The sequence below is a fragment of the Salvia miltiorrhiza genome, chromosome 3 (genome assembly GCF_028751815.1).
Source record: "Salvia miltiorrhiza cultivar Shanhuang (shh) chromosome 3, IMPLAD_Smil_shh, whole genome shotgun sequence".
NCBI classification, from domain to species: Eukaryota; Viridiplantae; Streptophyta; class Magnoliopsida; order Lamiales; family Lamiaceae; genus Salvia; species Salvia miltiorrhiza.
In genome coordinates, this window is record NC_080389.1 from 57554700 (window position 1) to 57579673 (window position 24974).

The following is a 24974-nucleotide window of genomic DNA, read 5'->3' on the forward strand; positions in this document are numbered from 1 at the left end:
CATATTCTTTAATTAAATGTTAACTTTTTGTCAGAATAATAAATTTATTTTTATATAAATTTTTATTTAATAATGTTTTGAAAAAGGTCGATATAAGATTGAAGATTTTCTTCATCTGAGCATCATCTCATCTAAACTATGTAAGATCATATCATCATCTAATGCCTGAAAGACGATATCTAATGTTTGAACACCAGACTTTTGAGCATCATCTCATGTAGACCTTAAAATACAAAAATTGAGTTTTTATGCGTCAATTTTTTTAACACCACTATTTGGAGCTTTAAAACTCAAAGTTGACTTGTGAGATTGTATGATTTGGAGCTTCCAACATCATAACTAACTTGTAAACATTATTTTTTATGGAAGTTGAAAAAATCTTGACAAAATTTTATGCATTATTAGCTTCAAATATTATAATTGGGTTTCGGGAATCATCTCATTTGGAGTTTGAAATAACAAATTTAACTTGTGAGTATCATCTCATTTGAACTTTTAATGACCACAACTAAGTTACAAAAATTATCTCGTGTGCAACTTTAAAGATCATTATCATCTTAAGCTTGTAGGATCATAACTACTTCTAAACATATATATTGTATGCAACTTGAAAAATCTTGACAAATGCTTGTGCATTATTTCATGTGGAGTTTGAAATATCATAAATGAGTTTCGAGCACCACCTTGTTTGAAATTTGAAAGAACAAAATTGATTCGTGAACATTATCTCATATAAAGTTTGAAAGACCATAACTAAGAGCACCCACAGTAGGGTACTCGATCCCACCTACTCGAGTAACTGGGAGATCGAGTACCCCACTGCAACTCTTCCTTACTCGAGGGAGATCCGATAGATCGGGTATGCCCTGATAACTTTAAGAATTGACGTGTGTCACACACGCGCCTATTTTTTAAAAAATCGAATTTTGAAAATTCGAATGGCTATGGCAGATTTTCAATTTTTTTTTTCTTCTCCTTTTGATTCCCAAGAATCCCAACGGCTTTCTAGCTGTTCTCTCTCTCTCTCTCTCTCTCTCTCTCTCTCTCTCTCTCTCTCTCTCTCTCTTTTATATATTTTTTTTATTTCCCTCACTATAAATATCCCTCACTTCTCCACTTCATTCACACATTTAAACTTTCCCTCTTTCTCTACTACATTTTCATTCTTTACCTTTTAAAAATGAACGAAGGGTTCGATGATACTTCGTCGTCTTCGTCAACGGGGCAGCGCAGGAGATCATCAATGAGATCAAGTTGCACAAACAATTGATTGCTCAAATGTACTTTCAACCGGAGCCGGAATAGTTATTTTAGAATATGTTTTTAAATTTTTAAGATTTATGTAATTAATGCAATTTAAATTTGAAGTAAATTGTGTTATTTAAATTTGTGCAAATAATTTAAATGAAAAATACAAAAATCAAAACTAAAAAGATCAAGTAAGCTATCAAGTCACCCCACTGTGGCCTCCTTAGTCATTGTGATCCCCCTTCTATCAAGTCACCCCCACTGTGGATGCTCTAAGTTCTGAAAATAATCTCATGTGAAGCTTAAGAAACTTGATTCGAGATTCAAATTGTATTAATTTATTTAGTAATTTGATTGATAAATTTTCATAAAAATCAATGTGTATCCAAATTTTATTTTTAGAAATATATACAAATATATTATTTTATAACTAAATAAAATTGAATAAATAATTTACTTAATCACACCAATTTATTTTTTTAAATTAAATTAATTAAATTATGTATTTAATTAAATAAATTTGATCAAATTGAATTGACAAAGCAATTCAAATTCTAATTAATCTCAATCATACCGCTAATTAAATGTAAATTTTAATTTGAAGAGCAAGAGCTTCTTCATGTATAGGATTTATTTTGGTGAAATCTTATTTTAAAAAAAAAAATCAATGTGAAATGAGGTGATTTATATGAATTCTTCATCCGATTGAGATTATTATAAATTTGATAGAGGATTAAAGATTTCAAATACTATATTTTAATATCATATCATTTATTGTTTTTATCTAAATCATTTATTTATGCATTACTAATAATATCATATCATAAATTGTTTTTATCTCAATTCAAACTCAATTTAAAATTCATTTTATTGAAAATTAAGAAGATAAATATAATATATATATATAAATAAATGAAATCATACAATATAATATATTGCAAAATATACATCTAATTACTAACATTTAATTAAAATCATTTATCATATATAAATTATAATCATTATTAATTAATTAATTAACTATTACATTCCATATAAAGATTCATTAATCTTAATAAATATAATTAATTGTAGATGTATATATATATATATATATATATATATAATATTAACATTACATATAATCTAAGTTAATAAATTTTATTATTTATTTTATCTCGATAAAAATTATATTTACATCTCGATAAAATAAATAATAAAATTTATTAACTTAGATTATATGTAATGTTAATATTATATATATATATACATCTACAATTAATTACATTTATTAAGCTTAATGAATCTTTATATGGAATGTAATAGTTAATTAATTAATTAATAATGAAGAATATATATATATATATATATATATATATGGTAAGTTTTTGAAATGGAGCAATTCTAAGCATGCCATGTAGGTTAAGGCTTAATCCTATTATATAATAGATATACACACATTTTGATTTAAATCAAGATCACACGAAATAATAATAATAATAATAATAATAATAATAATAATAATAATAATAATAATAATAATAATAATAATAATAATAATAATAATAATAATAATAATAATAATAATAATAATAATAAGATCTATTTTCCGTTTTTCTGAAGAGAAAACCTAGACATCAAGTCTTATTAAGTTACCGCGAGGATAATTATTCTTATTAACTGGGAATTAGGGACCTATGACCTATCACATCCTAATAATATCAATAAGACCCATATGAATCATAGGATCGAAAATCTGGGGTATTACATTAATAATGAAAATTAGTTTATTTGTTTAGAAGATGGAACATTCTTTTAAAAAAAAAAGAATAAAAGTTTGTCTTTATATGCTTTCAATCTACTTAATATTGAATTAATTGAATGGCGAACAATTATCTATTATATTAAGTGATTGTTAAAAAAATGCATGAAAATGAAGTGTACGGAATGCTCCCGCCCCCGAACCCCGTGTAAATGTTTTCAAACGTCGTAGTTCACCAAATTCAGTCCCCACAACGTTAAATTCTGAAGCTGCCCTTGAGTGGGATGGAGAAAGTAATAATAATAATAATAATAATAATCTCTTCGGTGAATTTGAGAAAATAAAGAATATACGTGTGTAAGTATGGCCCAATGTATTTTTCAAATAGGCCCAATCCAAATTAAAAAATACTAAGTTGTCGGTTTGGGGCCAGTTCGCTTTCCGTTCGCAATTGAGACCCGCTGTATGAGTCGTGGAGTCGGTGTTTACGTCGCGTTAATCTCGATTCTTCAAGTAAATTCCAGAAACCCCCCACAAATTCTCCCACGAAAAACTATAAATTCCTCGCTTAATTCGCTCCAACTTTTATTTCTCCAAACCTGATATTGCCGCTATAGTTTAGTATATCTTTTTTCAGACGTTAATCCATTGACTGCGAGAAAAAAAGAAGCAGAAACATGGCAAGAGAAGGCCCTAATTGGGAAGGATTGCTTAAGTGGAGTCTTTCCCACGCCGACGGTACTAACACTTCTCACAGTTTGAGGTATTCTCATATTTCCCCAATTTCTTAATCCAATTGCTCCTTTTTTCCATTTTAGTTTGTTTCTCATTTTGTTTGAGTAAATGTCTATATGTTGAATTCGTATGCTTAGTTGGTTGATTCAAAATGTGTGCTTTAATTGGTATAATTTTGTATTTAGTGAGGAGGATAGAAGATGGTTTATGGAGGCGATGCAAGGGCAGACAATTGATGTTATTAAGCGAATGAAGGAGATAACACTTGTTATGAAGACCCCTGAGCAGGTTTTGGAGTCTCAGGGGGTGACTCCTCAAGATATTGAAGGTGTTTATTTGAGAATTTCAGCATCTAATTTATTTGTGCTACTTGATTGTATTTCTGAGGTTTTTTCCCATTCTTGTTTACTTGTAGATATGTTGGATGAGCTACAAGAACATGTGGAATCCATCGACAATGCTAATGGTTAGCTCTTAGTTATGATCTGTTTTAAGAATTTTTTTGATGCAGATTGATGTTTCGATTAATATCATTCTGTTCTTTGCTAGATCTTCACTCCATTGGTGGTCTTGCTCCTCTCCTCGACTACCTTAGAAATCCACATGCTAACATTAGGGCAAAAGCAGCCGATGTTGTTAGCACGGTCGTGCAGAACAATCCCAGGAGTCAACAGCTGGTAATGGAAGCTAATGGTATGGAGCCGCTGCTGTCCAATTTTACTTCTGATCCAGATGTTGGAGTGCGTACCAAAGCGCTCGGGGCAATCTCTTGTAAGCATCCTCTTGTTAGTGAATTGTTGTTCATTTATGGGCAATCTCTTGTAAGCATCCTCTTGTTAGTGAATTGTTGTTCATTTATGGATGAACGGTTTCTTGATATTTTATCTTGTTCATTTTCCATTTGCAGCTCTGATTAGGCATAACAAGCCTGGAATTGCTGCATTCCGGTTGGCTAACGGTTACGTCGCGCTAAGAGATGCTTTGGGCACCGAGAGTGTGAGATTTCAAAGGTAAGTGTCTGAGAAATGAATCTTCTTTTTGAAGAGATTTATTTTCTAGCTTAGAAAAAGCTATGACATTAACCATTGAAAGATTAATGGTTTAGTCTGAAGTTGAGGCTGATTTTAGTTTTAGTATTTATTGATACAAAAATGGATGATATGCAGGAAAGCCCTGAACTTGATCCATTATCTACTTAGTGAGAATCATTCAGACATTAACGTCATATCCGAACTCGGCTTTCCTCGCATCATGATGCACCTTGCATCAAGTGAGGATTCTGATGTGCGCGAAGCTGCACTAATGTCACGACCGGCCTTAATTAAGGATAATTAAGCCGGGAAATCATGACTGGGGAAGGGAAATTAAGAAGCGGGTTTAGAAAGGGGCGTATGAAAGAATACTCAAAGAACTTGAATACGCGTGAAATATTCCTTAAAAAGGAAAAAGGCATAGTTCGCATAAAAAGGGTACTCAAAGAACTTGTATACGCGTTATATTCCTTAAAAGGAAAAAGGCATCGTTATGGGCTTGGCTAAAACATTATCAGAGTTTGCAACGGAAGGTGTAACTGAAATAATCAGTGTTTACAGCGGAATGCATAACTGAGATACATGTATGAAGACATGTATCCTTTCTGAGCCTACTTTAAGTTCAACAAAAACTCCACTCAGCAACACTTCATCGCCCATCACAACTCAACCTGCACAAACATAAACATACGAAGGGCTGAGTACAAGAGTACTCAGTGGGCAGTGCCAAGCATATAACATAATATCAACAACAAAACACAACTTTGCATAAGAGGCATAAGTTTCTTTCAAATCCTTTGCTCATTAAACATTTCCATATTCATAAACAGCATGAGCGCATTCTTCATCATTAACAATCATCAACACGCATCGTGTCGTGGAGAAGGCCTTCCCCAACGAACACGGGCATCGCGCCGTGAGAGGGGGCCTCCCTCAGCGGTCACGGCATCGTACTATTGAGGGAGGCCTCCCCCAATAGACGCTGTAACACTGGCATACTGGCATCGCGCCGCGAGAGAGGCCTCTCTCAGCGGACACGGGCATCGCGCCGTGAGGAAGGCCCTCCTCAACGGACACGGCATCGTACTGTTGAGGGAGGCCTCCCCCAACAGACGCAAGCATCAAACATAAGCATAAACTTATCAGCGTAAAGCATTCAAGCGTAAATAAGTGTAATCAAGCGTAAATTACATAGGGCGTGAATAGTATAAACAGCATAGCGTAAATCATTTAACGTGCAGCATAATAAAGCTTAACTCATTTAAGCGTAATAAAGCATATCATACTTGAAGATCCAATTTGCATTTTAAAGCATAACATTTGCATAGCATTTTATTTACGCGTAAGGAATTGCCCACCTGATAGCAAAATTTTGCTAAGGTACTGTGACTCCTTGAATAGTTCTTACTCTCGCGCTTGTCCTTAATCACGAGAATATAAAATAAGACATTGCCTCGAGGAAAATTCTTAATTAATGAGAAAGCGTAATTTAACTATGCATGAATCTGGTATGCATGAACTAATACTCTGAGCGATAATCGGGAATTCTACTATTAATCCTCGTTAATAGATTTAGCTAATTCTCGTCTAGCGCGGTCGAATAAAACTGTGATTCTTCCTTCCTCATCGGAATATTCTAGTCGTGAAATAAACCTCGCATTTGTACTTGATTGAAAAAGGACTAACTCGGCTTTAAACGAGGTGTGACCTTGTAGAAATTATCGGGCTTTTCGATAGAAGCATCATTACTAGCGTAACCTCAAATAATTAATAGGCTCAAAAGAGAGTAGCCAATTAATTAAATAAACCAGTGGCTTAAATGAAATAAACAATAATGGCTTGCTTTAAAGTCGGAAGTCCAAAAACATTAATTAATAAACTGGGCGGCTCATTACTGATAAATAATTGGGCTCCATCAAAAATTGATACTGCTAGGCTTAGCTCAAAGGAGTAACTTCAGCTCAAGCTTTAAAAGAATTAAAGCCCAATAGAAATAATGAGAAGGGCCAATTAAATAAAAGGCTGGCCCAATTCGAATTTAAATCTGAAAGTCCAAGAAATTATAAAAATCAAGCCCAAACTTTTCTTAAATAATTCGGCCCACACAAATTAAAAGTGGACAAGCCCAAACTCATTTAAAATTGTGAAGTCCAAAATAAATAAAAGATGAGCCCAACAATTAAAATAGGAAGCCCAATATCAGCCCGCTTTTAAGGAAAATGATACAGTCGATGCTTAAATAACAACATCTGACTCAAAATCCCGAGCCCATTTAAAGCAATGAGTCGGCCACTTCAATGACATAAAGTCAGCCTATCAAATAAATAAGTCCAACAAAATTTTGGCCCAATTCAATTAGAAGAATAGCCCAAATAAAGAACCCATCTCTCTCTACTCAAACCACGGCTGAAACATTTCCCCTTTTTCTCTCTGCTTTGAAATTTCGCCAGATTCAGCTTTCTCCCTTGTGAAATCCGCCGCCACCGTTGGATACCAGGCGAGTCGCTGCCGGCAGCTTCGCTGACCGCCGCCGGTACATCCCCCTCCTTTCAATCCGTCTGTCTCTCTCTCTCCTCAGGTAGAATCCAGTCGAGCCCTAACTCAAGAAGTCATCGCCGCTGTCGCTGCTACTCCTTCGCCCGGAATCCGGCGATTCAGCCGGCGCTCTCTCATCCTTTACAGAGCCCAAATCGAGCCCTAACCTCCGATTACCAGGTCGCCGCTGCGCCGCGTCTCTATCGGAATCTGACGGCTGGTCGCCGTTCTAGTGCTGCTCCGGCCTGGAATCCGGTCTTCTTCTTCTCCCCTTAGATCGGTAACGCCGTATCTGTCGCCTTCAAGTCTCGGTGAGGCCGAGAGAGTTCGCCCCTGTCACCGTTATCGTCACTCAGTCCCCACCGTCGTCGTCGTCCTCGTCGGGCTGTCAGCCCTTCTTTCCGATGCAGGCAAGACGACGAGAGTTCGCCGTTTTCCTTCTTAGTTCCAGCAGTTGAGGTTCGGCCCTAACTCTTAGTATATAATCGTGAAGAAGCAAGCTATGATTTCTAGTTCGGTGCGAAAGTCAATCTCTTGGAAACTAGTATTCTATGAATCTCATAAATGATATTGCTGTATTGGGTGTTTGTGTTCAAGAGTCAATCTGCTAAACTGAACTTAAGGTGCTTGTCTCACAAAAAAAAATTCTAGTGTTATGCCATTCACTTCATGCTTGTTGGATGATATGCGTACTGGATTCGAAATAATAGTGCTTAGTATATACCTTGTAATTGATGTTGGTTGGCTGCTGTGGTGTTAAATGAACTGGAACTTCTTGAAGTTTTGGCAGGGAAATGAACTGATGGTTTATTTTACTTCTTCCATTGTTAACTGGAGTAACAAATGCTTGAAACTGAAAATGGTAGTATTTGTTGTTGCTTAATGAATGCAGGTAAAATCATGGAAGAAGATGGAGAAGTTTAAGCCAAAGCTTACCTTGAAGTTGGCAGGACACTGGATGGAGTTTCTCTTTACTCTTCGGCGCATTTCTTAGTGTAGAATGGAGGTGAATGGAGGAAGGTTACTGCTGAATTGTTAAAGGATTGGAGATAGTGGCAGTGGTTGGCTGAGGGAGGAAAGCAAAAGGTGGTGGGCAAAGAATGGTGGCACATACTTTTCCTTTTCTTTCAACTAGCTTTGCAACATTCTTTTTTTTTTTAAAACTATATCTCTTTCGTGGTGGAACGTTGGTGCCAATTGAGTGGAGTTGGTGGTTGATAGTATAAAGGAGTGGAGTTGGTGGCTGAGTAGGCCACGTAGAGTCAACAACTTTTGTAATATACTAGACGATTTTCCCCAGGCTGGGAACTAGCCTGTAATCTGTGAACTGTAAATAAATACTGGCTTCGATTTTAAATCATCGCATTTCTGTATCTGCTTGATATCTTTTTCCTTGCCTGCTAACTTAATAAATTGTAATATAACTTAAATTAAATCCGTAGATTTAATCTGCGTTGCAGTCGAAATAATTCATCGACTTCAATGCACTAATAAATATATCTGCTTCTGTTTCTCGATTAATAAATAACATGACTTTGCTAAGTCAGTTACAACTTGGAAATAATAATTATTGAATGGCTCAATAATCTTTGTCGCGTTTTTCTCATACATTATAAAAGTATAAAGCTAAAATATTACTCCATCTCTGATAAAAAAAATCAGAACTATAAACTGGATTCATTTATAAAAATTGCATTTACTAGTTTTAATCATAATTAAAAGAGCGGGCTACTACATACTACCCCTCTTAACAAAAATTTCGTCCCGAAATTTGCATATCTCTGCTAAAACAGTTCGGGTATTTTTCCTTCATCTTGTCTTCAAATTTCCACGTAGCTTCTCATGTCTGCGGTGTCTCCATAAGATTTTCACTGATGTGATTGAGACTGATTTCGCAAGTGTCCACGTATTGCTGGCAAGGGGTGCGGGTGTTCTCAATTGCTGAACCTCGTTATCTGTTGGGGCATTGCGTGGAGTAGTGACCCTTTTGGCCACAATTGTAACAACCGTTAGTTCCAGCCCGACAGATACCCCTATGCATCTTACCGCAATTTGGGCAAGGTGAAATTCCTCTCTGACCTTGGCTACCCCCAGTTGACTCGAGGTTAGTCTGTGCCTCGTGCCTTGGTTGAATAAACTATTCGGCCCGTTCATATTCTTGCCATACTCGCTTATTAATCGGATTGATATTGTCTTCATTGTTGTCCCACTTGCGCTTCCCTTTGAGAGTATGTGAGGCTACTGGTGGATCATTTGGCGTTGAGATCAACAATGGGGCTGACTTGTCCGACGACATTGCAGCTTCAATGTCAAGTGCCCTGTTCAGAGATTCCGTGTATGAGAGTCCTCCGTGGCTTGCTAGAGCCATCTTAATTTCGTACCGCAGTCCGGCACAAAATTTCTCTGCCATCTTCTCCTCTGTGTCCACTTGTTATGGAGCAAACCTCGACAGGTTGCAGAATTCCTTGTCGTATTCAACCACAGATTTCTTTCCTTGCTTCAACTCGTAGAACTCAGCTTCTTTCTTCTTCCTATAGCTTTTCGGAATATATTTATCATATAATCCTATCTCAAAATCTTCCCAAGTATAACTTGCCCATTGTTCAGGTGTCAGAATTTTTCGACGTGCTTCCCACCAAAAGTCAGCTGATCCTGTTAGTGATCACTATTTTATTAGCAACAAAAATACCGCAACTAACACGGTGTAATCGTAGTATAAACAGCAATCGGATATCGTATCCACAGGGACTGTAAGACGAAATCACTCTATCTATCTCCTACAAAGACTCTCACAATATGCAAGTAAAACGATTATGAAGGTGAATATTGAACTAAGATTAAAACGCAATTAACAATAATTAAAAGCACGTAGGAAAATTCGAATAATAAAGACAACTGATCCTAGGGTAGTAAATTCATTAACTAAATCCACATAATAAATCCATTAATCCTATGTACCAGTTTAATCCAGTTATGATGAGAGATCACTAAATTAATCAATTACTCTCGCTAGAGCAGCAACGATCGTAGATTAGTAAATTATCTATCTCCGTTAGGTCTCAAGAAAATCTACTAACTCCCAATAGCTCCTAAGAATAGCTCCCTATGATTCACCTATCTCCGCTAGGTCTCAAGGTTAAAATCATATCATACATTCCTGAATCCGCTAAACAGTTATCTCCGCTAGGTCTCAAACCGAATAGCTAAACATGCAAACTATTGATCAGATAATTCACAAGAATTTAAGCACCAGGAATTATGAATCATAAACTGGAAGGCACAAAGGTATTAACAAATAAATCACATAAAATCAATCAACTATTTACAAACCCTAGAATCAGCTAAACGAAACTAGCCAGACATAATAAAATAAAACATAAACATAATTAAAAAGAAAGCAATTGTAAAAACTAAATTGTATAAAAACTGATTAAGAACGATTGTAGCAGCTTGAATCTTCAATCTTGTAGAAATCCAATCCAAGCAGTAAAAACTGGAAAGCAATAAATTCTAAAGCTATGAAATTGAAAAACTAAAGTTGGGGACTGAAAAAGGAACCCAAAATAGGTCAAAAGAAGACCTATTTATAGTGTCAGGGTAAAATACAGTGTTTGAGCTCGAAAATAACTTGGAAAAACGTAAAAACGCGGAAGGAAACGGAAACACGCCTAAAAACGGCGACCCGTTCGGCGATCGCCGTCTGGGTCGCCGAAAAATGGCCATTTTGCTCTAAGATTCGGCGATCGCCGAATTTTCCACCGGAGGCCAAAATTGAAACAGGGAATTCGGCGACCTGGCCAGCGGTCGCCGTTTGGGTCGCCGTTTTTCTTCTTTAAAATGCCAAAATTCGGCGGTCGCCGTTTAGGTCGCCGAATTTTGACTGTTGCGCGCGATGTTTTTGTTTCGGCCATAACTTTCTCGTCCGAACTCCGATTTATGATCCGTTTGCGCTCACGAACTCGTATCGAGACGATCTACAACTTCTATTTCAGAACATTGTTCCAAATTCGAACTCAATAAATCTGAAAATTCCTTCAAAGTTCGAGTAAGAATCATGTTTCACAAGATAAAGCAAATTAAGCACAAAACAACTATCCAACACTCAATTCCCTATAAAAATGACATCATATGAACATTAAAAACCATGGAAATATGAGTGTTATCAGTTAGCTGGAAAGAGACGCAAGATAGGCGCTCCTCATCAGTACAACGTAGAAAGTTGAAAATACGTTCCATTGCACGCACCCAAATCTCAGCTTCTGCCGGTTCACTCGTTCTGTCAAACGTAGGTGGATTTTACCTTAAAAAGAGTTCTTCGACTCTCCTAGCTGGAGGCGGAGGGAATGGGTTATGTCCTTGAGCATCTTGTGGTTCTTCGGGTACAGCGTTACGATTTCTGCGATTGTTATTGTTTCTCGCAGGGCGTCCTCTCTTAGGCGGCATTCTGGTAGCAAAGATGTGCCAATTAGTACACTCTAGCATAATCTAATACAAGCCTCTAAAGAATTCTTGTACAGGTTAACTTATTCTAACTTGTAAACAAGTCATAACTCCAATGACAACATTGATGTAGTAAGCTTTAAGGGTCCTTAGCATCTCATATCCATGAGTTATATCAATTCTTAAGCATATAATATCTCATCATCTAAATTGGATACTTAAGCATAAGTCATGGAGATTCATAGCGGCTATAAAATCATGAGCTTAAGAATTATTCTATACGTATCACTTATCTTGCTGCCTTCACTATAGCCACCAAAAGATACAATCTAATTTCTTCTATGTTTGCTTCTATGTTCTGTAGTAGTGGTGATCTCATATCTTAATAGCTCTATGTTCATAGGGATTCATTCCATAGACATAGGCATACTTAATCGTACTTGCGTAAATCATTTCAGTCAATAACAACATAACATAGCTATTGACAGTTACTCACTTTGCTATTACGATAATTCTCACTTTTTGTAAACATTAACTCAAAACTTGGAATAGCTTACCATTCTGCTTCGTTGAGTGTGATGCGATGAAGTGCTGAGCTTTGTCGATTGAACTCTAGACACTTTAGTGATCCATTCTAAGTTTGGCTTAAATAAACTCTTAGGCTCAGAGCAAACGAACTGCTCTGATACCACTCTGTCACGACCGGCCTTAATTAAGGATAATTAAGCCGGGAAATCATGACTGGGGAAGGGAAATTAAGAAGCGGGTTTAGAAAGGGGCGTATGAAAGAATACTCAAAGAACTTGAATACGCGTGAAATATTCCTTAAAAAGGAAAAAGGCATAGTTCGCATAAAAAGGGTACTCAAAGAACTTGTATACGCGTTATATTCCTTAAAAGGAAAAAGGCATCGTTATGGGCTTGGCTAAAACATTATCAGAGTTTGCAACAGAAGGTGTAACTGAAATAATCAGTGTTTACAGCGGAATGCATAACTGAGATACATGTATGAAGACATGTATCCTTTCTGAGCCTACTTTAAGTTCAACAAAAACTCCACTCAGCAACACTTCATCGCCCATCACAACTCAACCTGCACAAACATAAACATACGAAGGGCTGAGTACAAGAGTACTCAGTGGGCAGTGCCAAGCATATAACATAATATCAACAACAAAACACAACTTTGCATAAGAGGCATAAGTTTCTTTCAAATCATTTGCTCATTAAACATTTCCATATTCATAAACAGCATGAGCGCATTCTTCATCATTAACAATCATCAACACGCATCGTGTCGTGGAGAAGGCCTTCCCCAACGAACACGGGCATCGCGCCGTGAGAGGGGGCCTCCCTCAGCGGTCACGGCATCGTACTATTGAGGGAGGCCTCCCCCAATAGACGCTGTAACACTGGCATACTGGCATCGCGCCGCGAGAGAGGCCTCTCTCAGCGGACACGGGCATCGCGCCGTGAGGAAGGCCCTCCTCAACGGACACGGCATCGTACTGTTGAGGGAGGCCTCCCCCAACAGACGCAAGCATCAAACATAAGCATAAACTTATCAGCGTAAAGCATTCAAGCGTAAATAAGTGTAATCAAGCGTAAATTACATAGGGCGTGAATAGTATAAACAGCATAGCGTAAATCATTTAACGTGCAGCATAATAAAGCTTAACTCATTTAAGCGTAATAAAGCATATCATACTTGAAGATCCAATTTGCATTTTAAAGCATAACATTTGCATAGCATTTTATTTACGCGTAAGGAATTGCCCACCTGATAGCAAAATTTTGCTAAGGTACTGTGACTCCTTGAATAGTTCTTACTCTCGCGCTTGTCCTTAATCACGAGAATATAAAATAAGACATTGCCTCGAGGAAAATTCTTAATTAATGAGAAAGCGTAATTTAACTATGCATGAATCTGGTATGCATGAACTAATACTCTGAGCGATAATCGGGAATTCTACTATTAATCCTCGTTAATAGATTTAGCTAATTCTCGTCTAGCGCGGTCGAATAAAACTGTGATTCTTCCTTCCTCATCGGAATATTCTAGTCGTGAAATAAACCTCGCATTTGTACTTGATTGAAAAAGGACTAACTCGGCTTTAAACGAGGTGTGACCTTGTAGAAATTATCGGGCTTTTCGATAGAAGCATCATTACTAGCGTAACCTCAAATAATTAATAGGCTCAAAAGAGAGTAGCCAATTAATTAAATAAACCAGTGGCTTAAATGAAATAAACAATAATGGCTTGCTTTAAAGTCGGAAGTCCAAAAACATTAATTAATAAACTGGGCGGCTCATTACTGATAAATAATTGGGCTCCATCAAAAATTGATACTGCTAGGCTTAGCTCAAAGGAGTAACTTCAGCTCAAGCTTTAAAAGAATTAAAGCCCAATAGAAATAATGAGAAGGGCCAATTAAATAAAAGGCTGGCCCAATTCGAATTTAAATCTGAAAGTCCAAGAAATTATAAAAATCAAGCCCAAACTTTTCTTAAATAATTCGGCCCACACAAATTAAAAGTGGACAAGCCCAAACTCATTTAAAATTGTGAAGTCCAAAATAAATAAAAGATGAGCCCAACAATTAAAATAGGAAGCCCAATATCAGCCCGCTTTTAAGGAAAATGATACAGTCGATGCTTAAATAACAACATCTGACTCAAAATCCCGAGCCCATTTAAAGCAATGAGTCGGCCACTTCAATGACATAAAGTCAGCCTATCAAATAAATAAGTCCAACAAAATTTTGGCCCAATTCAATTAGAAGAATAGCCCAAATAAAGAACCCATCTCTCTCTACTCAAACCACGGCTGAAACATTTCCCATTTTTCTCTCTGCTTTGAAATTTCGCCAGATTCAGCTTTCTCCCTTGTGAAATCCGCCGCCACCGTTGGATACCAGGCGAGTCGCTGCCGGCAGCTTCGCTGACCGCCGCCGGTACATCCCCCTCCTTTCAATCCGTCTGTCTCTCTCTCTCCTCAGGTAGAATCCAGTCGAGCCCTAACTCAAGAAGTCATCGCCGATGTCGCTGCTACTCCTTCGCCCGGAATCCGGCGATTCAGCCGGCGCTCTCTCATCCTTTACAGAGCCCAAATCGAGCCCTAACCTCCGATTACCAGGTCGCCGCTGCGCCGCGTCTCTATCGGAATCTGACGGCTGGTCGCCGTTCTAGTGCTGCTCCGGCCTGGAATCCGGTCTTCTTCTTCTCCCCTTAGATCGGTAACGCCGTATCTGTCGCCTTCAAGTCTCGGTGAGGCCGAGAGAGTTCGCCCCTGTCACCGTTATCGTCACTCAGTCCCCACCATCGTCGTCGTCCTCGTCGGGCTGTCAGCCCTTCTTTCCGATGCAGGCAAGACGACGAGAGTTCGCCGTTTTCCTTCTTAGTTCCAGCAGTTGAGGTTCGGCCCTAACTCTTAGTATATAATCGTGAAGAAGCAAGCTATGATTTCTAGTTCGGTGCGAAAGTCAATCTCTTGGAAACTAGTATTCTATGAATCTCATAAATGATATTGCTGTATTGGGTGTTTGTGTTCAAGAGTCAATCTGCTAAACTGAACTTAAGGTGCTTGTCTCACAAAAAAAATTCTAGTGTTATGCCATTCACTTCATGCTTGTTGGATGATATGCGTACTGGATTCGAAATAATAGTGCTTAGTATATACCTTGTAATTGATGTTGGTTGGCTGCTGTGGTGTTAAATGAACTGGAACTTCTTGAAGTTTTGGCAGGGAAATGAACTGATGGTTTATTTTACTTCTTCCATTGTTAACTGGAGTAACAAATGCTTGAAACTGAAAATGGTAGTATTTGTTGTTGCTTAATGAATGCAGGTAAAATCATGGAAGAAGATGGAGAAGTTTAAGCCAAAGCTTACCTTGAAGTTGGCAGGACACTGGATGGAGTTTCTCTTTACTCTTCGGCGCATTTCTTAGTGTAGAATGGAGGTGAATGGAGGAAGGTTACTGCTGAATTGTTAAAGGATTGGAGATAGTGGCAGTGGTTGGCTGAGGGAGGAAAGCAAAAGGTGGTGGGCAAAGAATGGTGGCACATACTTTTCCTTTTCTTTCAACTAGCTTTGCAACATTCTTTTTTTTTTAAAACTATATCTCTTTCGTGGTGGAACGTTGGTGCCAATTGAGTGGAGTTGGTGGTTGATAGTATAAAGGAGTGGAGTTGGTGGCTGAGTAGGCCACGTAGAGTCAACAACTTTTGTAATATACTAGACGATTTTCCCCAGGCTGGGAACTAGCCTGTAATCTGTGAACTGTAAATAAATACTGGCTTCGATTTTAAATCATCGCATTTCTGTATCTGCTTGATATCTTTTTCCTTGCCTGCTAACTTAATAAATTGTAATATAACTTAAATTAAATCCGTAGATTTAATCTGCGTTGCAGTCGAAATAATTCATCGACTTCAATGCACTAATAAATATATCTGCTTCTGTTTCTCGATTAATAAATAACATGACTTTGCTAAGTCAGTTACAACTTGGAAATAATAATTATTGAATGGCTCAATAATCTTTGTCGCGTTTTTCTCATACATTATAAAAGTATAAAGCTAAAATATTACTCCATCTCTGATAAAAAAAATCAGAACTATAAACTGGATTCATTTATAAAAATTGCATTTACTAGTTTTAATCATAATTAAAAGAGCGGGCTACTACAACTAAGGAGCCTTCTCGATCTAGCTCGGGACAGATCAGAGAAGCCCGATACTCCAAATGAAGATGATGACAAACTGAAGCAAATTCTACAAGACAGGATCAAAGGGATCAGTGAGATGTCTCTTGAAGACCTAGGAGCCGCGAAAGAGGAAAGGGAGCTTGTGGACTCTCTTTGGAAAGCCTGTCACAACGAACCATCACCTCTTTTCGAGCAGGGTCTTCTATCACTCCCTGGAGAAGACGCTCCGCCTCCAGATGTAGCGAGCCAGTATTTCCAGCCGCCTCTTAGAGCTTGGGCTGCAAACAGAAATCCTGATCCAAAACCAGAGAACGAGAAGAAGGAAGCGCCGTTGTTGTTAGGCCCCGGACCCTCAGCTTGAATTAGTTTGTGCTGGACGGGTGCAGATATATCACTGCATTGTTAGTTTTTGTCGAGATGTTCAGCGCAATTATGCACCAAAATCATATTATTTGTGGGTAAGTCCAAGATCTTGTTCTATATTTGTACTTTCCATATATTCCAAAAGTACAAAACTTTTTATCTTTATGTGCAACTGTTCATTGTTTGCATCAATGTGTTTGTAATTTAGTTTATATTGAATGTTGTCGTTCTGATGGTTTGATCGGTTAGATGAGTATGTGCCATTAGATAGTTTGATGAGTTAAGTTGATAGGATAGCTGAGTATGTGTCATTAGATATGAGTTTAGTCTGAAACCGCATATAAATACCGTCTAACCAGACGTACCTTGACATGCTAGAATTGTTTACAAAGATATATAGTGTGAAGGCTAAAAAATACTTAACCATCTACCTTACCCCCTGCCTAATGCATAGTTGCTACTTAGACAGGCTTTAGTAACAAAACGATGTCGTTTAGGACCCACTCTCATTAAAAACGTCCAAATCAATAAAAATGGTCAAAATTTGTGTTTTTTTCAATGTGTGGCCATAAATTGTGTTTTATGCTTTATTTTGGCTACTTCAAAATTTTACTCATAAATTAATGTGGTTTAAGAACCTAATGTTATTAGTGTATTATATGAGAGATTATTTTTTACCAAAAAAATATTATTATACTTTTGTAGTATTGATTCTCACGTAATCCAATATTTTAAGATAAATATAAATGCTAATCAATTGAGCATTTATATTGAAAATGAGAACAAATTATAGTCGTAATTTAATAGATCAGAAATAGAACTTGCTAGTATAAATAAAAATCAGCATTAATTATGTAAATAAATGTTAAAATTAATATTGAATTGTGTAAATTAATTAATTAAGATTAAAATTAATGTTACACTTTGGGCGGGAAAATAGTATAGGCATATTGGTTCCACTTTTATATATATATAGATTTCAAGTGTAGTGGTTTTGTTGTACTTGGTTCAGCTTGATGTTGAACAATGTGGTGTGGATGAACCCTTGAATCAGAATGACAAAAGACATTAAATTTATATAAGGAATTAGCTTCACCTTCAAACTTCACTCGTTTGCACTTAAATCAATTCATTCACGCCTAAATATGGCTTTCAAAATGCAACATACATTGCAATTTGCAACAATTGTGGCTAGATACTCACTCAAGGAGTAAAAAAAAAAACATTTTATGAGTAAAACTTTGAATACGGCTAAATATGTTACACTTAAGCCCAAATTTGGTTGGGTGTTTTTAGAGGTTGGAAAGGGAAACAAGTAATTGAATCCATTACTTTTGTTTGGTATGGATAATGAGATAATCATTACCCTTCCTTGAGGGTAACCCAATCACCCAATTTGTTACCCCTCAAAATAGAGGGGAAACAAAAGAAAGGGAATCCCTTACTAATGATTCCTTTCCATTGTTAAACCAAACACTCAATAAAAGTAATGGTTATTGTTACCATTCCACTCCTTTATTTGATTTCATTCCCTTTCCATTCCTCTACTTGAACCAAACGAGCACTAAATAAAAATACAATTCAAGTAGAATACGTTTCATATATTAAAAACTTACTGATCTAACTATTCTTTGGCAGCTATCAATTTTGCTCCTCAAAAATTAAAATTAAAGGTTTAGAATTCATATTAAAATACGTTTCATATATTAAAAACAAAAATTAAAATACGACTTCTTTAATCCTAGGTTGATGGTTTTAATAATCTAATTTTAATCCTCTTTCCATTTAATATCGATAATACGTGTTCATCATCGTTGCGATCGATTATTAAATTTTATACTAATTCACATTTAAGTTTATATCTGCGCAAGATCTTCGTACAGATGTATTCCTAAAAAAAAGATCTTCCGATTGTAAAATTAACACAAAATCCAAAATTTGTTACAATTTTGCTATTTTAAGTTGAGAAACTAGGATCTTAATTATGCATATGGATCGAATAAATAAGTGTAGAATTATTAGGAAAGAGAGGGTAATTTTGATAAATAAATAAATGTTGAATGTGTATGAAAGGGAAAAGGTAACATTGTCCTCCAATAGGAGGAGAATCAGTTTTGGCCGGTGGAAAAGGAGATCTCCATTTTGCACTTTTCCGACGGCTCAAGCCACCTCCTTCCAACCCTAAATTCTCCCTCAATTTCAATTCATCCTCTGCAACTTCCCCCAATTTCTGGCTATTTCGACCGAGACTTTGATCTGGGTTCGTTTTATCTGTATTTTTTTTCCTTCCTTTTCCTCGCGGGAGAAAGGCGAATTCCGAGAAAGGGGGAATTAGGGTTTTGATCTCGTCTTTTTTCGCGAATTCCCCTTTTCCGGAGCTATGAATTCGGATCCAGGTTTGATCTATTACTGCTGCATTGCGAAAGGAACCACCATATTAACGGAATTCAACTCCAAGGACGCCGAGCTCGGCGAGATCGCGGCGAAATGCCTCGAGAACACGCCGCCGTTCCACGCCACTTTCAGCCACACCGTCCGATCGAAGACCTACTCCTTCATGATCGACGAGCCGTTCGCCTATTTCGTGATCACCGACGAGAAATTGGAGAAATCTGAGGGTTTTGCGTTTCTGGAGAGCGTGAGGGATGCGTTCGTTAAGGATTTCAATGGTGTTAACAAGTTGGACAGGTTGAGTTCTCATTGCTTCCAGGGTGAATTCAACCCTATTTTCCGGCAGCTGCTTGGCCCGGCATTGTATCACATGGATGGGATCGAGTCTCCAAGGGGGCAAAGAATTGGGGAAAATGGGAGCTTCCAATACGGGTCGGGCCCCATTCGTGGAAGGAGCAGGCTCAGTGGAGACAAAGGGTCGGGCAAGATGAAGAATGCACTGCTTGAAGAATTCAAGATTGGTGGGAGAAATGGGGAGAAAGAGGTTGATGACAACAGTGGCAACGCCAGCGGCAATTGTTCGAGCCCCTCATTCAGTCCAACCTCGCATAAGAATAGAGGGCTCTATTCTGGGGAATTGAATTGCCATCAAAAGGCCAAGAAAGTTTGGAAGAAGCAAGTTTGGGTGATTCTTTCGCTCGATTTGATTGCCTGTGCAATCTTGTTTGTTGTCTGGTTGTGGGTTTGCAGCGGTCTAAAATGCATGGAGAGCTGAAATAGCTTGGTTGGTTTTCAAGAAATACTTATGGGGTGATTGCTTATACTTGTGCTTCAGCTGGTAATTTATAATATGTTGGCTGAGTTTCTTTATTGACATGAAAAGCATCCATTTCCTGTTATAGTGCAGGATAAGCTGTTAGATACACGCTCTGTGGTTTCCCTTGTATATTTGTTGTGATTGTTGTGCTTCAAACTTGTGTATACAAACTCGTTTTTTATAGGATTCCCTGCATAGCAGCCTGTTTATGGAGGTTTTTGTCGATGGAGTGGGTTGAACGTGTGCTAAGTTGCTGAGCTCTATTGCTTTGTGAGTGATGGTGTGCTTGCTTGAATCTTAGCCTCGTGTTTGATCTAGTGGAAAACCAACATGAACTTGAATCTCTGTGTTATTTTGCCGGTTTGGTTGTGACTGTGAGATGAAACACTAACTGAGTTGCAGGATCCGAATAGTATTTGTGCTTCTCGAGTCTTGTATAAATTGAGTTTTCTGCTTGTTGGTTTCTGACGTGATATGTTTTTGGGTCACATGTTCCTGTTTCTGGTTCGTGTTGATCTTGTATCTGTATCTGTATCTGTATCGCGCCACAACTTCTTAAGCATAAATAAATGTGACTGGTAATGTTCATTGCTCCATCTGTTTCTGATCTTTTGTAGTGAGATTACAGCAATGTACTTATGCTTATTGGATAACTTATTGTGAGTTGTTTCAGTGGTGAATAAATATATTGTAATCTGGGATGTAAATGAGTCTAATCGAACTGAACATGCTATGGTCTTTGAGCTTGTTCAAACTTGTTTGATATGTTTAATTAATTGCTCTCAACGATCTATTAACGAACCTATTAATGAACCAATGATTACAACTCTTGAGCATAAAATTCCATTGTTGGAAGCGAAATAAAATGAGCAGAAATTTGGGAACGGAACCTACACGATATGAAGTTCATTTTCTTTTACAATTCAAAACCTCATTAATGGCATCTTGTTTCAATATCATAACTGGTATACCTACACCCATGTTATGTACCAGAAGAAAAGAAAAAGCAACAATCTGTTTCCTTCTGACCGGCTTCCATATATAAATTCAAATAAAGCTTTGAACAAACACATTAGAAGGAAAAAAGAGAGAAGAAAAGCACATACCGATACTAGATTTAAACTGGAAAGAAAAAAGAACCGTATAATTGCTACAAAATTATGAGAACATAAAAAGACAGCCGTAACATTTAATCAACGACGAGATAACTACCAAATCGAATTTTAATCAGCTATATGTAGCAAGATGGAATATCTCCTACCCTCTATACTCATTAGTTACAGCTACTATACAGTACAATACAGTAATAATAAGAAAAAACTGAAACTTGGACAAGAAAATTTGTCACATATAATTGTAGTAGTGATTGCACGGATGCGGGGCAACAAGCAAGCATTATCAGCCGCATGGAGTGAGCTTCTTATTGCCTGCTCCGCGAGGGTTGTCGTCTTTCCAGTCATCCCAGGCCCTTGCCTTATCTTGGGCAGCATCATCATCCTCGTCACCATCATCCTCACTTGGCCTCTGTAGCCTGTTATCCGTATGCCACGACGTGTTGGCTTCTTCAATGAACTTCTTGGTATCTTCTTGCCACTTATTCATAATCTCCATCTCCTTTAAACCAGCTTCCTCTATGCTCATGGTTGGTAATCTGGCAATTAAACAAAATTTCAGAGATCTCAGTCTCCTTCATGCAAACACAGCAGTTTTCCATCCTTTTGATTGTCAGTTAACTAACATACCTGTAGTGAGGCTGGAAAACTTTAGCTGCGATTCTCTCCCTCTCACTTGTCGGGTTTTTCGCCACAAGGCTTGCAGGTCCAAATAGCATTGGCTGATGCTTGTGTTCATGAGCCTGTGAAACCGCCGCTCTACCCTCAATCACATCTTGAGCAAAAGTAGCACATGTGATTGGAGTTGCAGGTTTAGTAAATCGAGACCTTGTTGCTGCATCACGATGCCAGGCTTCTGCTTTTTCAGCACGCTCATCAAGAATGGACTGTGCAAGCTCATTATTCCCTTCCTGCAGAAGAAGATAAAGTAAAACCACAAAAGATAAGTTGCATTCAAACGTATTTCCTAATGATTTGCATATGCTACAAAAAGATAACATATACGAAGCTGCATGTCGCAGTTTGATGCTGTCATCTTTTTGGAAGCAATTGAACTGACCAAAAATACCAGAGGCAGAATTTATAAACGCATTGCAAGGAAGATGCATTTGAATATTGCTGCAACAAACTATTTCAACACTTCTGGGATCTAGATCAATAACTGCAACTTCTCAAATCAAAAGTAGCTCCACTTCACAAGTTGATACCTTTGATTGTCTTTCCCTGACAGAAAGGAGCATCTCTTCTTCTTTCTTCAACATTTCCAGTAGATCAAACGCCTGTAATATCAAGTATCAAAAACTGATTATTAACACTGGTGGAGATGGGGAAGTTTAAGCCTACACACAGAACTAGTGCATACTGACGATGCTGGAATTCCAGACTAACCTTACAGAGTGCCAAGGAGATGGTGGTCAGCCATGCCTGAGGTGAAAATCATTATATCAGGAAATTTAAACAACTGAGACAGAAGAAAGACGAAAGCAGACCAGAAATACATCAATAATGTCTACAACCCTTGATATTTAGCATCCCTAACATTGTTTAGTTAGAAATTTGTATTTCACAAAAGAGTAAAAAGTTGGATATTTGACAATAATACAGAAGAACTCATAAGATAACTGACCTCCCTCTCCTCCTCCCCATCATCATCATCAAAATCCTCTTCTCCGGACTCAACAGGAGTAGACAATGCAGACGCCCTAGTTGAACGCCCCCGCCGTTCCTTACGCTCCCTTATTTCAAGCAATTTTGACTCAGCAGCTTTCTGACGCTTGAAGCGTGCAATCTGAGTACCAGAATACAGTTAGATACTCCACATTATTGCCATGGCGCCGACAGATAATCAATCTAGTTTAGTACAATAAGACATACAACATCATAGTGCTGTTTCCAAAAGACATTTACTTACAACAAGTAAATAGTAGAATATCAAGAAATCCTCCAGCTTAAAAATATTGAGTTATACACATTAAAGGTGAACTTGAATAAATATCTAAACCTACCTTCTGAGCTCTCCTATCAGCAAATGTATTGCCTGTAGCTTGGACAAATGATTCTAGCTCCTCTTTTGGGACAAGTTCCATTGCCTCACAAAAGGAGAAAAATTCCTGATAGCAAGGCAAAGCCAAATCCAACATCATTACAACATGAATAACTTTACTGAGCCATATCCAGATAGGAACAAAAACCAGAAATGCAGCGCCGGAAAGATCCTTGATTGTGATCTCGTAAAAAATGAGTACCTTCAGCTTGGCTTGTGAAACTTTTAGAATTTGAATCCTGTCTTCCTCAGCAATTTTCTCAGTTAGCTCACCAAGATAATAAGGAACCTGTATAAAAAAATCACCAATTATTTAACAGACAAACATAAATTTCCTTCGACATGGAAACTTAACCCACGAGAACAAAAATACATCCATACTATAGCATAGCAAACTATAAACCAAAGATAGAGGAAATCAGCTTAACATATCAGAATGAGTTATGATTTGTTTAAATTTAGCTTTCTTAAAATTTAATGAAAACTGCGCTATAATAAATCTACCTATAATCCATGTTTTCAGGTAGTTAACAATAATAATATGATTCTGACATTTTGGGCATCAAATAACAAAATAATTATGTTAAATCATTAATAAGATACTTACTGATGCAAAAAAAATATAAGCAAGTACCACTTACGAGAATATATTTGAGGTTGGCGGTACTGATATCATCTTTCGTCTCATTAGCCGAAAACAACCCTAATTTCCCGATCATTTCCTCGCATTTCCTCAACAATTCGCAACCTTTATTCACCGTATCCTATTCATCAAAAGTTAACACAGTAAGCTCATCTAGATCGAGATCCAAAGCATGTGAATACATTACACGGAAACACCAATGAACGGAAACCTGATCGACAGAAGAATCGGAGGCGGCTTGGTGAATTTTCCGAGCCTGCTCGAAAATACGGGGAAGAGACAATTCGTCCACATTTAATTCCACCATCGCTGCACAATTTGGAAACCCTAGGAATTCAAAGTTTGAGCCAAATCAAAAACTAGAAGGCGCCTATGGTAATGGATATGAGAGAAAGAGCGAAGGAGCTAGTGAAATAGAAATCGTGCACCACCGGCGTATGTTAGTGACTACAGACGTGGAAATTTCGAAACAATTATTTAAACTTCTTCTTCATCTTCTTCTAAACTATCCTTTCACGAGGCCCAATAATATTTTTTGGGCTTTTCCCATTTGTTAATGGATCAAAAGGGCCCATCAAAGTAAATGGGCCGCCTAGGGCAATTAAAAGGCCCATTTATAACTTTCTTTGTATGTGTGTTTTTTGTTTTTTATTTGTGAGGGGATCCATTTTGATGTTGATGAGGTTTATTCTGACGATCTTACATGCTCAAGCATGATCCTTTTTGGCTTTTATCAAAATATGTGTCTCTTTTTAAGGAATATATTGTAAAATAAGGAGGAAAAAAAAAAAAACAATGTGTGTTGTTGAGATGGAATATCTTAATTTATCAACTGGACTTTTTAACACCTAAAATCATTAACAGGCTAAAATAATCGCCAAATCAAATTTGCGAAGTTTAAATAATACTCCTATGTTAATTGAAATTCGGATTATAACTATGACCAAGTCAATTTATGAGGCTAAATTTAGTGCATTTTTTCTTTTAAAAAATACTACTTATTTCGAGATCTGTAATTCTTTTTAATCGAAGTTTTATTCATCTCAAAGAGTTAAATTCATGTGTTGTGTGTGTGGTAACGAAATCAAGCCCAAACTACAACTAAACATTATTCATGCATGGGGTTTGCTGTAAAGGCAATCTAAAAATCTAATGGTGGGATTCC

General features: G+C 37.2%; 3 protein-coding genes and 2 long non-coding RNA genes across 5 annotated transcripts; 2 read left to right on the forward strand and 3 right to left on the reverse strand.

The window, feature by feature from the left end:
* The first annotated feature begins 2826 nt into the window (after positions 1 to 2826).
* On the forward strand, positions 2827 to 16994 carry LOC131014734 (hsp70 nucleotide exchange factor FES1-like). Its single transcript, XM_057942816.1, has 7 exons — positions 2827 to 3752; positions 3910 to 4052; positions 4140 to 4190; positions 4274 to 4495; positions 4632 to 4734; positions 4891 to 5028; positions 16428 to 16994. Exons 1-7 carry the CDS (start codon positions 3667 to 3669, stop codon positions 16798 to 16800), a joined length of 1116 nt encoding a protein of 371 aa, XP_057798799.1. The 5' UTR covers positions 2827 to 3666; the 3' UTR covers positions 16801 to 16994.
* LOC131014739 (uncharacterized) lies at positions 5198 to 6179 on the reverse strand. The gene is made up of 2 exons (XR_009098310.1): positions 6114 to 6179; positions 5198 to 5426 (listed from the first exon to the last, which is right to left on the reverse strand). It is a non-coding gene; the product is annotated as an uncharacterized LOC131014739 (long non-coding RNA).
* Positions 12687 to 13576, reverse strand: LOC131014740 (uncharacterized). The gene is made up of 2 exons (XR_009098311.1): positions 13511 to 13576; positions 12687 to 12823 (listed from the first exon to the last, which is right to left on the reverse strand). It is a non-coding gene; the product is annotated as an uncharacterized LOC131014740 (long non-coding RNA).
* A 1649-nt stretch (positions 16995 to 18643) lies between the features above and the next one.
* On the forward strand, positions 18644 to 20606 carry LOC131014724 (phytolongin Phyl2.2). Its single transcript, XM_057942798.1, has one exon. It carries the CDS (start codon positions 19183 to 19185, stop codon positions 19966 to 19968), a length of 786 nt encoding a protein of 261 aa, XP_057798781.1. The 5' UTR covers positions 18644 to 19182; the 3' UTR covers positions 19969 to 20606.
* A 609-nt stretch (positions 20607 to 21215) lies between these two features.
* Positions 21216 to 24320, reverse strand: LOC131014704 (PP2A regulatory subunit TAP46). Its single transcript, XM_057942759.1, has 9 exons — positions 24021 to 24320; positions 23808 to 23930; positions 23369 to 23455; positions 23129 to 23233; positions 22750 to 22911; positions 22512 to 22547; positions 22331 to 22402; positions 21753 to 22033; positions 21216 to 21661 (listed from the first exon to the last, which is right to left on the reverse strand). The coding sequence occupies exons 1-9, from the start codon at positions 24114 to 24116 to the stop codon at positions 21409 to 21411; spliced, it is 1215 nt and encodes a 404-aa protein (XP_057798742.1). The 5' UTR covers positions 24117 to 24320; the 3' UTR covers positions 21216 to 21408.
* Positions 24321 to 24974: the final 654 nt, after the last annotated feature.